The sequence below is a fragment of the Drosophila suzukii genome, chromosome X (assembly GCF_043229965.1).
Source record: "Drosophila suzukii chromosome X, CBGP_Dsuzu_IsoJpt1.0, whole genome shotgun sequence".
In the NCBI taxonomy this organism is placed as follows: domain Eukaryota; kingdom Metazoa; phylum Arthropoda; class Insecta; order Diptera; family Drosophilidae; genus Drosophila; species Drosophila suzukii.
This window is the reverse complement of record NC_092084.1, coordinates 23,520,103-23,535,588: the sequence shown is the minus strand read 5'-3', so window position 1 is coordinate 23,535,588 and position 15,486 is coordinate 23,520,103. Positions and strand designations below refer to the sequence as shown.

At 37.6% G+C, this 15,486-nt stretch overlaps 1 protein-coding gene across 13 annotated transcripts in view; it reads right to left on the bottom strand.

The window, feature by feature from the left end:
- Positions 1-15,486, bottom strand: part of SK (small conductance calcium-activated potassium channel) — a 67,096-nt gene that overhangs the window by 50,403 nt on the left and 1,207 nt on the right. For all 13 annotated transcript variants that reach the window (XR_010654748.2, XM_065867637.2, XM_017067611.4 and 10 more), the window contains exon 2: positions 2,070-3,227. Coding sequence is in view for 12 of the 13 variants with exons in the window: in XM_065867637.2 (XP_065723709.2) it covers positions 2,070-3,227 (1,158 nt within the window). In the remaining variant the exon portion in view is untranslated. The remainder of the gene's footprint in view (positions 1-2,069; positions 3,228-15,486) is intronic.

Below are 15,486 nucleotides of genomic sequence, written 5' to 3'. Positions count from 1 at the left end.
GGAAGAGAAAAATAGGAAAACGCGACGGCAAATGTCAAAGAGTGAAAACATTCATCAATCATGGTAAGGTCACTGCCAGCATGAAGGAAGAAGCGATATCATTTTTTCCCCATCTATATATATTTACTTCTCGTTTCTTGTTGCTTTTTTTTTTTTTAGATATTTATGGACGGCAAAAGTTCAGACACGTTGGGCGTAAATTGATATTAATTATAAAGGAGAGATGAAAGATATAGATAGAGCGAACTAGAAATGGTATTTTCCCTAGCACTTAACAATTCAATTGCCTCATGAATAATCAATTTGCCGGCTGCAGGAAAGAAATGTCTTAATTGCGTTTGCTGGATATCCACCATTAAATGGTAAAATTCTAAATGCTAAATGCTCTTGGGCCCACCTACTAAGACCCCATTTCCATTTTCCATTTCCATTCTGTATTTCCCCACCGATCAAATGGCATGTTATGCCCACCGAAAGTAATGCAAAAACAAAGCTGAGAAGAAATAAAGAAAAATTAAAAGAAATATATAGGTAGGTATATATTTTGGGGGGGGGGGGGGGGGGGGGGGGGGGCGGCCAAGCGGGCAAATGAACAAAATAATTGTTGAACCAACGCCGCGTATGAGCAATATTGATTTTCACTAATTGGATTTTGGCGCGCGAAATACGTTAAATGGCCTAAAGAGGGAGAAGGAATAAAGTCAGTGAAAGCAAACCGAAAGAACAACAGCAACAAAGTAAGCAAATCACAAATGGGCAGCGTTTTATGATTATTAGAAAACATCTATGGCATAAATAAAGAAATACGAACTGAGCATAAAAAACATCTTGGGAGGGGATTTTCTTGTGTTTATGGAGATGAGTTATTGGCAGTGTTTGTGACGGTGATAGATACATCTAGGAAATAGCATTGGAGTACGGTAAACTATTGATAGATTCTATAAGTGGGACATAAAAAATGTGGGCGATTTGACTAGGCCTAAAAATATCATTAATAATAGTCTACTGCAGACAATCAAGAGCCCACATAACATATTTTTCACAAATGCTTTCTTTTGTAATTCTTTAATTACTATGGTCACTCTTTTATCGCTTCCTGCAAGACTGGCCACTTTAAATTTCTAATAATTTTTTAACATTAAAACTTTTCAAAATACTTTAAGTTAATAAATACCACATGTACTCGTAATTAAATTGACTTCTACTTTTTTCCACTGAACTTGAATATCCCTCAACCCAACTATACAATCTACACAAGGAATGATCTGAGAATTGTCTTTATGAACACAGAAAACATCGAGTGCGATAGTGGCTACATAACATCCAATTTACGGCTATAAACTTATGTATAGAGAAGGGATATGCTGAGTTAATATACTATATAGGATACATAGAGGTCTGTGTATACACCGAGCGCTAAGGGTACTCTTGGGCCACTCGGGCATTTATGAGCTGATTGCAGATGGCTTATGTACATACATGAATTATGTACAAGGGAGTCATGGCATTGTGGGCACTCGAAAAAAAAGGGGCGAGATTAGAAAATCGCTTTTGATATGTTGTAAAGGAATTAAGCTTTGTTTTAGTAACTTTAAATAAATGGAATAAACATATCCTATTATATCACATTTTAAAGTAACCAGCGTCTTGAGCTCTTCAATGATATAACCATGTTTATATTACAAGGCTGGTCACCTTAAAATTTCACAATTGTTCCAAACAAAATGGCAACGCTGTATTTTGATATATATTTTTAAATGTTCTTAGAAGAGTTATGTTTATAATAAATTATGTAACCTTGTTTACTTCACAGTGCTGGTCACCTTAAAATTTCTTTTTTTTTTCCAACCAAGTTGCAACAATATATTTAAATATATATTTAACATTGTACTTAAAAGCAATGTATATATGAAATCAATTGAGGATACTAAAATTTAAAGGCGAATTTTCCCTGATATTTTTTTCGAGTGCGGGTAACTAAGTTTGCCTCATCCTTAAAAACGAAAAAGGGAGGTCGGGTGTTCTGGCGAAGGGCGTTTTTCATTTTTTATTAACCGTTGAATTCTCACCTGCTTGAAGGGCCGCATTCCCCCATTAATCCGCAGGGAGTCCGCTGCAATGCCGGCGATTCCATCGCCGGAACTTTCGCGCAGTTGCTTCAGCGAGACGTTTGGAACCGTATGCGAATGCGAGTGGGCGTGGCCAACGCAGGCGGAATGCGGTCCGCAGCAAATTGCCGTACTGCTCGATTCCGGCTGTGAACTTTGCCGTATTATCCGTGATCCATTCGTTGGCGATGATGTGATCAAAACGGGTGGCACCTGCTGTTGCTGCTGCTGTTGCAAATGTTGCAGATGTTGCTGCTGCAATTGATAGTGTTGCTGCTGTTGCAGATGATATTGCTGCTGCTGCTGTTGCTGTTGCGGCAGGGCCGAATTGGATATGCAAATGGCCATCGAGCCACTGAGATTGCCCTGCTGGAAGGCACTTTTCACACTGTCGCGGGAGGCGGAGCGATCGATCAGCGTGGTGGGCGTGGTGGAAGCACGTCGGCTGCAATTGCGGCACGCCCTACAGCGACTGGGCACACTGGGCGGTATGCTCGATGCGAGATTCTGATATGATGAGGTACCCAAATTGGGATGACTGCCCGGACTGGAGCTATGGCTATGACTATCGCCGGGCTTTAGGCTTAAATTCATAATTGATATGGTCGGTTGTTGCTGTTGGTTATTGGTCGTCGTGGTCATCGTTCCGGATCCCTTTCCCGATCCCTGTTCTTGGTCCTCTTCGTGTACTTCAATGTCAGGCACTATGCTACTACGGACCAGGCCCTGTTCCACATCCTCATCATGACCGGCGGCACCACTGCCACCTCGCATACTCTCCTCCGAGCCCATCCTCACATGCTGCGACTGCTGTGGACTCGTCAGATATGTGGAAGTGCGATCCTGCCGCATCAATTGCGGCTTGGAAGCCCCAGCACCAGCTGCGGAATTCGATCCCGTTGCCGATCCACCACCGGAACCGGAACCCGTCACCGATCCGGATGAGGAGGTGGACGCCCCCGTCGTTGGGCCATTCGTGGAGCTACTCTTCACCTGGCGGAGCAGGGCCGTCCGACCGCCGCCCTTGGAGGGATTCGAGCTGCTCACCAGCAGCGAGTCCGTCTCCTCGGAACTCACGTAGCCCGAATTGCTGGTGTCGTTTAGCTTCTGAATTGACATCTGTAATACAGGAAAAATCAAATGTTAAATTCATTAAAAATGCTATCTGAATTGTATTAAATTAAAAACTTTTTTTTTTAAATTCTTTGTATAATTATTTTGTCAAATTTAACTGCTCGAAAAATATTAAAACAATTTTTGGCTGATAAAAAAGTATAATATAAAATAATGTGAAGTATTTTTTTAAACTTTTTTCTTGGAATTGTTGTTATAACATCATAACAATAACTTAATATAAACAAACGCTTTTACCTTGATGGTAGAATAGTAACAAAAATCTCATAAAAATGTAACAGTGCTATTTGATTTCATTAGTTTTCTTTTCGTTTTGGTAAATTTAAATCATGTTAAGTTTTTCTTGTAAATGTTGTTATAGCACCAAAATTTGATGAACTATTTTACGGACCATAACATTAATATAAACAAAAGATTTTGATTGAATGGCAGAAACTGAACAAGACTCTCATCAAAAATTTAACAGTCTGCATTCGATTTCGTTTATTATTTATTTCACTCTTGTATTAAATAATTAAGTGTAAATAAAACCACTGCCATCTTAACTTAATTCATAGTTTAAGGAAAACGAGCATTAAACAAAAAGAAAATCCTTATGGAAATGAAATAATCAACTTAACTAAAAGAAACTGAAGGTAAAAGAAATCACAAGTCATAAAGTCAGAAACAAGTGAAGTGAGTCCAAGAAAAAGACAAAGGAGCGGCTTAGGAGCCCATAAAGAAAATGGAAAATGAAATGAAAGACCGGTTCGAAAGCTGTGGCCAAGCTTTCCGGGAAAACTATTTGCCAGAAGTTGGACCTCGTTGGCCAAAGAACTGATAAGCCACAAAAGCTTCAAAGCCATCGCACACACATGTGGCAGGAAAAAGCGGGAAATGCGGGAAAGCTCGTTGACCGCAAGTCACCCATATGAAAAAAAAAAAGAGAAACGGAAAGGACAACCTCAAAAAAAAAGAACGAACAAAAAATTTGAAACAAATCTCGAAAATGTTACAAATGAAAATCAATAATTCAGCTATAAATACGAACGAGAATTGTAAATGAGGTTGGTAAAAGCGAGAAATACATCTAAAAAAAATGAAAACTAAAAAAAATATACAATTTATAATAGGGGCATCAAAAAAAAGTTTATTTTAATGTTTGTAATCAACAGTGCCTCAAACTTTTAATAGTTTTCCAACTAACTAACTATATAAAAAATTAATTGGACAAAAATAATTTCTCTTTAAATATTTGTTTGTTAAAAATGTCAACTCAACTTTAAAATCGAATACACTTTTTGGAAATTTTCAAGTCCAGTCTAAATTTTCTCACAGTGTTCTTTTGGGGCAACGGCAAACGTTGTACCAGGACAAAAGGACATTTTCGGGGACCTGGACGAAAAATGTGAAAATTTGAACACCTGCAGAGTAATGAATTCTGCTGGATGACTGGCTGGCATGGCCATATATATCCATATATATCACCGACATTGTATGGCCCACATGTGCAGGCACACATACCATACCATACACACATAATATATATGAATCCATTATACGTTTGCATGTCGAGCGTGCCGCTAATAATAGTTGGGGGCCCCATAGCCCATAGCCCATAGACCAAAGACCAAAGACCATATCAGAGGAGTCCGTGCCAGGCAGAATGCCATAGATACAGATACGGATGAGGGCAGTGGCGCACGCAGGAGTTGATCCAGGGGGTAGGGTAACTAAGATCTTGAAAGGATGGTCCTAAGTCAAAAATCCCTTATACCTTTTTCTTAGTTTTCCAATTATTACTGAAGTAAATGTAAGAAAAAAAAGCAAAAATATCCAAATTTTGACTTTAAAAATACTATTTATTTCGAATATTGGTATACTCTTAGGTCTGGTATTAAAAATATTAAAGTGATAAGGAAAATTCTAAGGTTTTTATTATTGTCAGTACATCGTGTAGTTTTTTTTCTCCATCTTAAGTACATTTTAAAGTACAACCCCCTTTGCACGCCACTGGTCTAAAATACCCCCGAAGATATAAGGGACGGACGAGGAGTGTGGAACGTGCGGAACGTTCTTGCTTCAAATTGGGTTAAAATTCTTTTTCTCTCTTGACGACGGCAAATGCAATCGCATTTTCGGGTCGCAAATGAATTCAATTGTTTATGAGCCATTCTTGATGGGTTATCCTATAAATAAATATCATCCATTGCTTATTGATTGATTTGTCAGTCAGTCACTCTGGTCGAAACGAATAAAAAAAGCAAATATGTATGAGTCAGCAGAAAAATATTCATTCATAGATGAATCTGGAATACTTGATAAACATCTCGTCTTTCGAAGCGCCGAGCCTTAATTCGATTTCGTTCGATGAGTAGAACTGATGAAAATTTAATCGCACCATTAAAATGATTGCTTTATCGAGCACAGGCACGTACAGTGCGGCTCAGCTGTGTAATTCATTTGGATTGTTTGACGATAATCGCCCCATAAATATTTGTAAATTAAACACTGATTTTAGCAAATTTATGAGATGCTTTGCCAATGAGAAAGCATTATTCACTAATGCAAAAGCTATCACTAAAAGCAATTAAGTAATCCAAATTTGAATTATATAGCAGCTAATTAATTATACTATTTTTGTATATAACAAAATACATATTCTAAGGTCTCGAAAATATGTAGTTATAACCTATAATTCCCCTTTAATTAAAGGTAAAGTATGTAATTCAATTGCGGCGAAGTCTAGAACATAATGTGAATAATTATATAATATGGAAATACATAAGTAGTTACAACTACCAATCCAGCCTTATAAGAATACCAATCAATAACCTTCCCTTAACCCATAATATTCCATGGCCGCCATAAGCTCACCTACTTAAATTGATAATTTACTTTTCTCCTGTACAATGGCCAATCAAATTCGATTGCTAAGCACAACAAATCACGGTAATCCAAGGTGGGAGTCCCCTTGTTACGACACCGCAACATGGGGCATTAAGCCATCAATCGCCTTACAACCGGGCAACGCACTGTACAGTACAGTACATACACCTACTGACAGCCCCCCCACAAATTCCATTCAGCATGCACTGGATAGAAGTAATGGAACCAAAAGGACAAAATAAAATAAGGAGATGTACAATGTGAATGTCCTCGTCGATGGTCAAAGGAGGAACCTCAGCTCCGAATGGGCCTGGAATAAGTTAAACGGGTGAATGTAGGTAGCTATATATTATATATGCAGGTCGGGGAGCCCCAGGTGACCCAGATGTCATTCAGCACTCAGCGTTAAAACATGGCCCGCAACGCAGCTTGGCCAATAACAATAAAGCCAAAAGGACCATGGGCACAGGACCTCGAACTACAATCGAATTGTAGTGCTGTCGTTTCGGCCTTTATTCCATCAATTGTTGCATCCCCTATTGGCCGCCATTGAAGTGGAAATACCTGTTATTCCGTAATTAAGTGCCAATTGCTGGCTTTATTAACTCTGGATGGGATAGAAAGGTTACATTTGCGGTATGTTGGCATTTTAAAATGTGCACTAATGGCTTCTATTGTTTAAAATCAATCTATCTGTCAATCAATTAGATAAATTATATAAATGTTGCCATGGGCACAATAAAAGGAAAACCTCTTAAAAAGGAAAGAACCGACATATTTCCATGGAAATAATTATAAGGGTATATCAACAGAATATATCTTTAAAAATATATAAATATAAATAAATAGTATAATAAATTGAAATACGTGCCAAATTACAATCCAAATAATATGATCTTATAATACAAAACCACCATAATTTTATAAAGTATTATAAAAGCGATATTTATGGTCGTTTTTTATCTTCAGCTTTAAAACAAATATATAATGATATTATTAAAAAACAGAAATAGGCTTTTAAGATGTTGTAAGCTCCTCAAATCGACCGGTTTCCCCTGACTTTCTTTTCTTTTCCAGTTAACCTCCTTTTTAATGGCCAAAAGAACCGACAGCACTGAAAGGAAGGCAATACAAATAATTTGGAGCGACACAGACAGGAGAATTCTATTGTGTAATGGCCGCCTCAGGTTCTCAGGTCCTCCGGTTTTCAGACTGTGACGGCGTTGTTTAATGGCCAACGGGACGGGCCGGGAAACCCTTCAATCCACAGGATTCACACTCACGTTCAGGTCCTGCTGACTGCTGACTGGCAGCCATGTACAGATAAAAATTTATTGCACAACTCAAAATCAGAGGCAGAGTGCCGAGTGGCCGAGTCCTTTGGCAATTTTTTTTTTGTGCCCAAACAGGAGCAGGACCCTCTACATAAATTTCATTCGCAGAGCACACAAAAAAACAAGAAAATCGTTAACTTGGCCAGGTTTTATCCTGTGCCAGGAGTCCCCACACAAAACATTATGCCCCCTGAATTTTCACTTCCCCCTCCCAAAAAAAAAAAAAAACCCACCTCAACAACAACGACCTCGTTGCATTCGTCAAAAGCTCTGTTGGCACTTTTTTTTCTTTTCGAGCTACGAAAAACGAGTGGAAAATATGGAAGGCAAACAAAAAAAAAAAAAAAGAAATAGAAAGGATGCCACAGGCTGGCCAAAGTTGAGGGGTCACCCTCTAATTGCACGGAAACCCTGGGATTATAAGGACCGACCCTGATAGCTTCCTCTGGGAATCTGTACACTTACCGCCTCTGTAAACCGGCTGCTAATCTCAGTTTGGCTCTTAACTTTGACTTTTGACAGTTTTAGCACGGTCAAAGGTTTCAGTTTCAGTTGAAACACCGGTCTAAAATTGCATACTTAGATGGGATTTTTGGGAAAAATGTCACCGGTAAAGGGAATATGCTTTATACGTAGAAACAATCAGGCAAAGATTATATTTTCTGGAAAATTCTCATTAAGGGCCAGGAAGTTCTTTTGCAAATTACTGGTTGTAAAATCTAGTATTTCTTGTACTTTTGTTAACTAAAACTCGTTATTCTTTTCATCAGAATACCATATAGTTAGATACAAATTATGGAAAATAAGCAGAGACTAACTTTCCTTTAATATTCTGTTTAAGGAAACAGACAATTGTGTTGTAAATCCCTGGGTATATAAGTATTACTTTAGTATATTAACAAGAAATAGTTATTCTTTAAATAGTAGTAAATTTATCATAGTTCCCATCATGGAAACAAGCTCAAAAGGTTTTATATATCATACAAGCAGCTATGCTACTTCCAAAAACCTGCTAGAAACACTTAATAAATAACAATTGAATTAGGACTTAAGCATCACAGCTAAGGTAACAACAGAAAGTTAACAAAATCACCTGGGGGATATGAAAAGGCTACCTACAGAGTTTATGAGTTTACCACCCTGCCTTTCAGCACAAAAGGACGCTAAGCCACTTTACCTGCAGTCCTAGACTTTGCCCAAACTTGAATTGATTGAAACACTTGCCTGGAGCGGAGCTCCACCGTTTGCCAACCTGACAACACAATCTACTTGTCGTAGTTGCGAGTCCTGACATTTTCGATATGGGTCTGACTTATCCTCCGGGCCCCCGGGCCAAAAGTCCATCAAAAAGTGTCCAAAGAACAGGCAAACTCACAATAGATGATGGACAGCGCAAAAAAAAAAAAACAATGGGGCTAGCCAAGCCGGGCCAAGTTAATGAAGCCATCAACGACGAAGTAGGAACCCTACTTACAATCCGTGTGCCAGGTCGGCTGCCATATATAGGCTATATATATAACTACCGACCGAGTGGGGAGAATCCGAAACCTAAACAGAAACCGAACCGAAGGCAAAAAAAAATTGTTTTGACAAGAATTGACATTGCTATCCGAAAGTTGTCGGCACCTGTCAAGATAGATGCCACCGATATACCCACATCTACATCTAGCCATGTACTTATGCATACCATATAGACATCAAACGCACACTCCAGATCTAAATCCCCCCCTCCCCCTTTCTTTTTCACCACCCCCAGGGACTTGGGCTCAATATCTTTGGCATCTTGTGTGGAAAACAATTACACATGCCTGAACATTTTTAATGGCCGAATGCGGGCGGGCGGTCTGAAGGTCTAGAAGTCTGAAATGTGAAATCCGAAGTCGTGGGGGGGGGGGGCCGTTACGCACTACACTATGCTGAGTCATAAACGATTCTACCATTTTCCACATTTTCCTTTCTAATTGAGTGCGTATATACTTAACATATGCACAGGTACAGTCGGGGGAAACATAGTAAGGCAATTATAGTGTATATATTCCCAATGGGACTTTGTACACTAAAATAAAATAGTCTCATGAATGGTAATTTTTAAAATAAGTTACAAAAATGATTTACTCCCTAAGAAAACATTTTTTAAATAAAGTAAATTTAAAAAAGTTTTAACTTAAAAAAAAAACTGCCATTAGTTCCTAATGTCATAAATTCAGAGCGTATATTTTTTTGGGTGTAACTAATGTTTTCGCCCAATATAGTTTACATTATATCATTAAACCAGTAAATTTTTATGGTTCGAATCACTATCTGTAACCTACAACTACAAACTTAAATACCACCTATTCCATTATAGATTCCATTTTACCTTGTAAAAAAAAACCAAATAAATATAATTACGAAGTCAAAGTGCCTAATTGTTTTGCCAGCCTTTCAAGCAATATGCCATGAAATTGTGGACACACGGCAAAGGTTAATTTGCACTGCTATTATCTTGTCCGCAACTGTGTGCCTTTGTGTGCATGCTTATATAGACACATTAACATTGTGGGCCGAACAACAAAAACGCTGTTTTCCTTTGGGCCAAGTCGAAGCTGTTAATACCCTAAGCCCCCCCCCCCCCCCCCTCCCCCTCCGCTCCAACCACCTTCACACCCGTCACCCCCTTTTAGTACGCCCCCTTGTTAAGCTGCCAGGCTTTTGAAAAGGGTATTAGCCAAAGGGAAAATCGGGTAAAACTCAGTTGGATGGACAGACGGGAAAATTGAATAAGCGAAGCGTTGGCAATATGGATATTCGGGTTCATTGCTTTGACATTGATGAGACAGGACAAGGCTAGACACACACAGACCAACACCCACACACACACACACAAACGGACAGACAGCGGGCAAGGTTATGGAAAGTTGGGCGGCATGTGGGCGCGGTATGGTGCGGTTAACAAACACACTAAAACCCACAAAACACTCGGGCAAAATCACTCACACACACTCACACCCATACACAGCTGGACTTATGTAAATTGACTATGCAAACTGTATAAATATTTGATCAATTTCCATGTCTCCTCGCGCATTGTAAGCCGCAAAAATAAATGTATTTTTAAGTAGATGCAACCACAACTCACACGCATGCAGCTATAAAGATTTATAGCTATACGAAATACGGGTAAAAACCAACCACAAAAAAGGGCGTTAACACTTTTTTTAAATTTAGTAATTGTGGCAATAGTTGTTACAGAATTTAATGGATTTTTTGAGTTAAATCCTTACTTTACATTTAGTAATTGTTGCAAAAATTGTTACAGAATTCATAGAACTTGTTAAGTTATTTTATCCCTATTTCGCAGATCCCAACAATGATCATGATATAGAAAATATAGATTCTATTCTATCATTTACTTTATAATACTTTTTAGAAGCTTGGAGATTATTATTTTCATATATATTCTTACAATTAATATTTTAATTATTTATTTATTGGCTTTATCCCAGTGCTACAAGTTATTACTTATTTGTAATGCACTTGTCACTAAATGGATTAGAAAGTTTCCATCAATTTCTTATATCCTTCCTATATCCCCCCTATATTCTGCAAAATTTAACACTGAAGTCGTTTTATTAAAAAACCAAATATAACATCTATATCTATCTGAGATTTTTGAATATTCATAACTCCTAAGGATTTAATATAGAGATTTCCAAAACCAATTATGAAATCTATATCTAAGATTTTAAAATACTCATAACTCCTAAGGATTTAATATAGAGATTTCTTTTCCTTTTAAACTAAGTCCATACAATTTTTTAATTACAATAATTTCAAGGGCGTACTGTTATCTAATCAAAAATTCGATCGGTAAAAGCTGTATATTTTCCAGTGTACAAGCGGAATCAATCAACAGTATATGGACGCGTCAAAAATCAGCAAATGTGAAATACTCACCCACCAACATCCCGGCCCAATCGAGGTGAAAGGTTATCGGGGTCCTCGGGGCTCCTCTCGACTGCCACTCCCCCTTTTTCGGTCACTTCGGCCCCCCCCCAGGACCCAAAAGTAAATGAAGCAAGAAAGAAAAAACGAAGCGAATAACGCAAAAGCAAAAAAGGAAAAGGCCACAGGCAATCGATGAATTCATTTTTGGTATTCACCGAAATTGTTCAAACAATTATCGATATGAATAAAAGAAGCAAGAGCTTTCTCCGGCGATTTTTATGAATAGCAATCTTGAGGGGCATTGAATTTTCGGCAGGGATTTATTAGAGGGTAGTCCTCCAAACAAAAGTTCTCGATATTCATGAATTCAAGTGCCGAACTGAAAGAGGCTAAAGTTGACTCAAGTGGTTTTTCCTTTGCTGAATTAATTATCGATAACGAGATAACGATGTGAGTGCGTGTGTTTTTTCCATTGTCCCATTTTTTGCCAATGTACAAGCTAAATTAATGCCAATATTTATGGATGTTTTTGGCCGATAAGCTATCCGAAAATCAGGAAAGCCAACTTATTACAACAGGCAGCTATTGCGGCTGGTAAATGTCAATTAACCATATAATTTGCATTTGGTTTGGCATTTATTAGGAACCATAAAAAGGAAAATAAATGTTTTGTATAATCTACATTTCCTGTAAACTTCCTAATAGCTTATTAAAATTCAATGAAAATAATAGGTAGGCACCCATTGGCAGTAATCTTTTTTAAAAACCTACTAATGAACCAATCCATACAGATTATTAATTTAAAAATAAGACAGATCAAAGCAAACTCAATTCTGAAGAATTCGCCACAAAAGCGTGCCACATACGAATAATTAACTTTTTGAATTCCCCGAAAAAGGCCAAGTACCTTATGAGAAACAAAAGCAAAATACTGAAATATGGAGCTCATTGAACGGGAAAAAATAAGAAATCAGAGATGATGACTCGTGGACTATGACCACAGACATATATCTATATATATATCTATATGAACATATCGTATAGATATATACACCCTCGCTGACGTCGAGTGAGTGAATCGTAATGAGTTTTGAAATGTACACCAGGACGCTTTTGTGTCATTACGGGGCAGAATGGAAAATGGGGCCCCCATCTCACTGCCATTAGCATTTAGTAGGGATGGAACAGGAGGGTTGATATATATCCACCTCTGCAGTGCCACATCCGACAAGAATATCAAGAATATTGGACGGGATGGGTCGGTTAATTGGAGCGCATGATTGATTACAGTTTCCATTAATTACGCTCACTTTGCTCGCTTTTCTGGTCATTAACCATTCGACAGGGGACTTTGGGGAAAAGCTATCAACGCGAAACCGGCGGGGTGACGACTTTTAAATTCAAAAGATTAACGAAATAAATCAAGATTCGATTTGGGATTGGGGAATTCGGTGGGAATGCAATTTTCCATTAGTCCATTAGCTTAGCAAGAGGCTACTTAAGATTCCCAGGGGACAGAAGATTTGGGAGTTCTTGTTTAAAGATGTATATTTATGCGTAAGCAACTAGGAAACGGGATTGGCATCTCGGGATCTCAGGTCTATTTATGGCAAATTCCCACATCGCAGACATATTTCACATTCAACACGATCTCTCTCCCAAAAAAAAAATAAACATATACAAGTGCATTGGGTTGGATATATACATATATATCTGGGATATCTCACATCGCCTCGTATAGAAAGCGAAAGCGAAAACTGCGACATCCAGATGAAATGAATTGCAAAAAATCTAAAATGAAAAAAAAGAACCAAAGAAAAGCCAAACAACACCGAAATTTCAGGGGAAAAAGTGTAAAAATGTTTGTGTTTTCTTTTCAGGAAAGTTTATTTGATGTATTTTTGGATAATAGGTTGGGAAATAAACACAATTGACATTTTATTTACAATAGTAGCAGTATGGTATAGTGGTATATATATTTATTTATATACATCGGGGTTTATGATCTCTATTATTTACAGTAAAAACAAGAAATACCTAATTGGGGTTTGGTTTTTATGTGTATTTCTTAGCGATGGGTAATTAACAATGATTTTGATGAGAGGAACTTTTCGTTTTAGTGCCTTTTGAGATAATAAAAGAGCTATTAACAAATTTGGGTTATGGTAGGACGCAGAAAAATAGTTTTAGATCAAAGCGTATTTCGGGATTTATACTTATTTTTGTTAAGCAAAGTGTGTAGGTATTTTGTTGATAAAGATTTGTTAAGCAAAGTGTGTAGGTATTTTGTTGATAAAGATTTACAAACTATTTTCTTAGCTAAGTATTGCCTTAATAATCCTAATGAATCACAGTTCTTTTCCATTTATAAGGTACTTTATAGTCTCGTTATATAATTCTTTCTTCTTTTAATTGGAGTTTCCAAGCAAGAGGTATTAGTTTGACTTACAAGCCAAAGGAGCCATTAAATCATTTTCAATTGTCCTTTCTAAAATGCCATTAGAACTTCCATATCCCCAACAAAGCCTGCATTCAATTACTGACCCAATTCCAGTAATTGTCCCATTCACTATGCTTTTAATTTCCGTTGTAAAAAGTTCAGCTTAAAGTTCAAACCCCCCGAATGGTCTTAAAGTTGCCCCCCATCGTACTCAATAATTTATTTTTAGTTATGTTTTCGGGTTCGACCACAAACTCAATTTGGCTCTTCATGAATTTTCCATGTGCATCAAAGTGTGGGAAAACGGGAGGTCGCAAATGGGGGGGGGGGGGGGGGGGGGGGGGTTAAAAGTACGGTGACGACGGGGTCATTGTTTTACTGGGTCGGGATGTCTGAAAGTCGAAAAATCTCATATTCCACCCTTCGAGGACTAATCCTTATGCATTTGCATGACCGCAAGCAAGCCAGCTACCCACTGCTCTTTCTTCACGGGTCCTTTCTTTGGTAACGGATTTGGTCCTTTGCTCCTGTTGGGTTCCTCAATTTCCTTCCTTTGATTGCACAGCTCTTGAAAGCTCCTGTTCGTTCTTGTTCGGTTGCGGTTTGCGGTTTGGTTGCTCAGCCAACTTGGCCTAATCTGCATATACTGCACGGCGAGCAAAAATGTCAAGTATTCCGCACTTGAATCCCGTTCTCCCATGCTTTAATGCCGAAAAAAAAAAAACAAAAAATTCCAAATAGACAGTTGGTAAGGCCCCACATTCTTGTGGGAGTGGTCCGAAAATCTATTTAAGCCCCTGTTGGTATGCCAAGTTGGACTAATTTTTGTGAAACAAAACTTTTGCCTGGTTTCTGTGCTGCAGACAATTTTTGGGGAATATTTAACATAGCAAGAAGAATTTTTGATTTATTTATGAGATTGCGGGCACTTTAAAGTTTGTTTCGGGTAATTTTGGTTCCCATTAGGAGTTTCTAGATTTGGCAAGTTTCTAATTAGTTTAGTGGTTACTTTTGGGAGTTATATTAATTGAGGAAAGTTGTTAGTTATTTCGTTTTAAGCAAATAGCAAAAAATAAGTCTAAGGAACTTGATATTTTTGATAGTGAAAAGAGTTAGAGAAAGACTTTATACAAATTATAAGGGATTTAAATATTATAAATCACCAGGAAGTCTTTATAATATTATATATCTAACAGTGATTTTATATTTTAGTAATACTGAGAATAAGTTATGAACTATTTACTTCTATTTCTTGGACTCTTGAATGCTTTATAAGTCTTTTGTAACCTTTTCAAACTAATAGTTCATGTTTTATAATATATTTTATGTGAACCAATGGAATGCTATTGTATTGTAGTAACTGTAGTAAGTTAAGTTTATTCAGAACTTATATAAGGCGTAAGGCGAGTGAATTGCTCCTTATTTTCTTTTAAGCCGTTCTAATAAGTCCAAGACTTTTCTCTATTACCTTCTTCACTTTTACTTACTCTTAATTATGTAGGTTTAATTTCTTGAGCTGATAAATTGTATTAGTTTGACTTTTAATTCTAAAGCTATAAGGCACTACCAGTTTTATAAGAAAAGCTCTTAACTTTTAATGGGCTTAAGAACTTCTAGTTATTCGTATCCTTTGCTGCTTTTGGATGTGTTTCTTCGGGATGTGTTAATTGTGTGA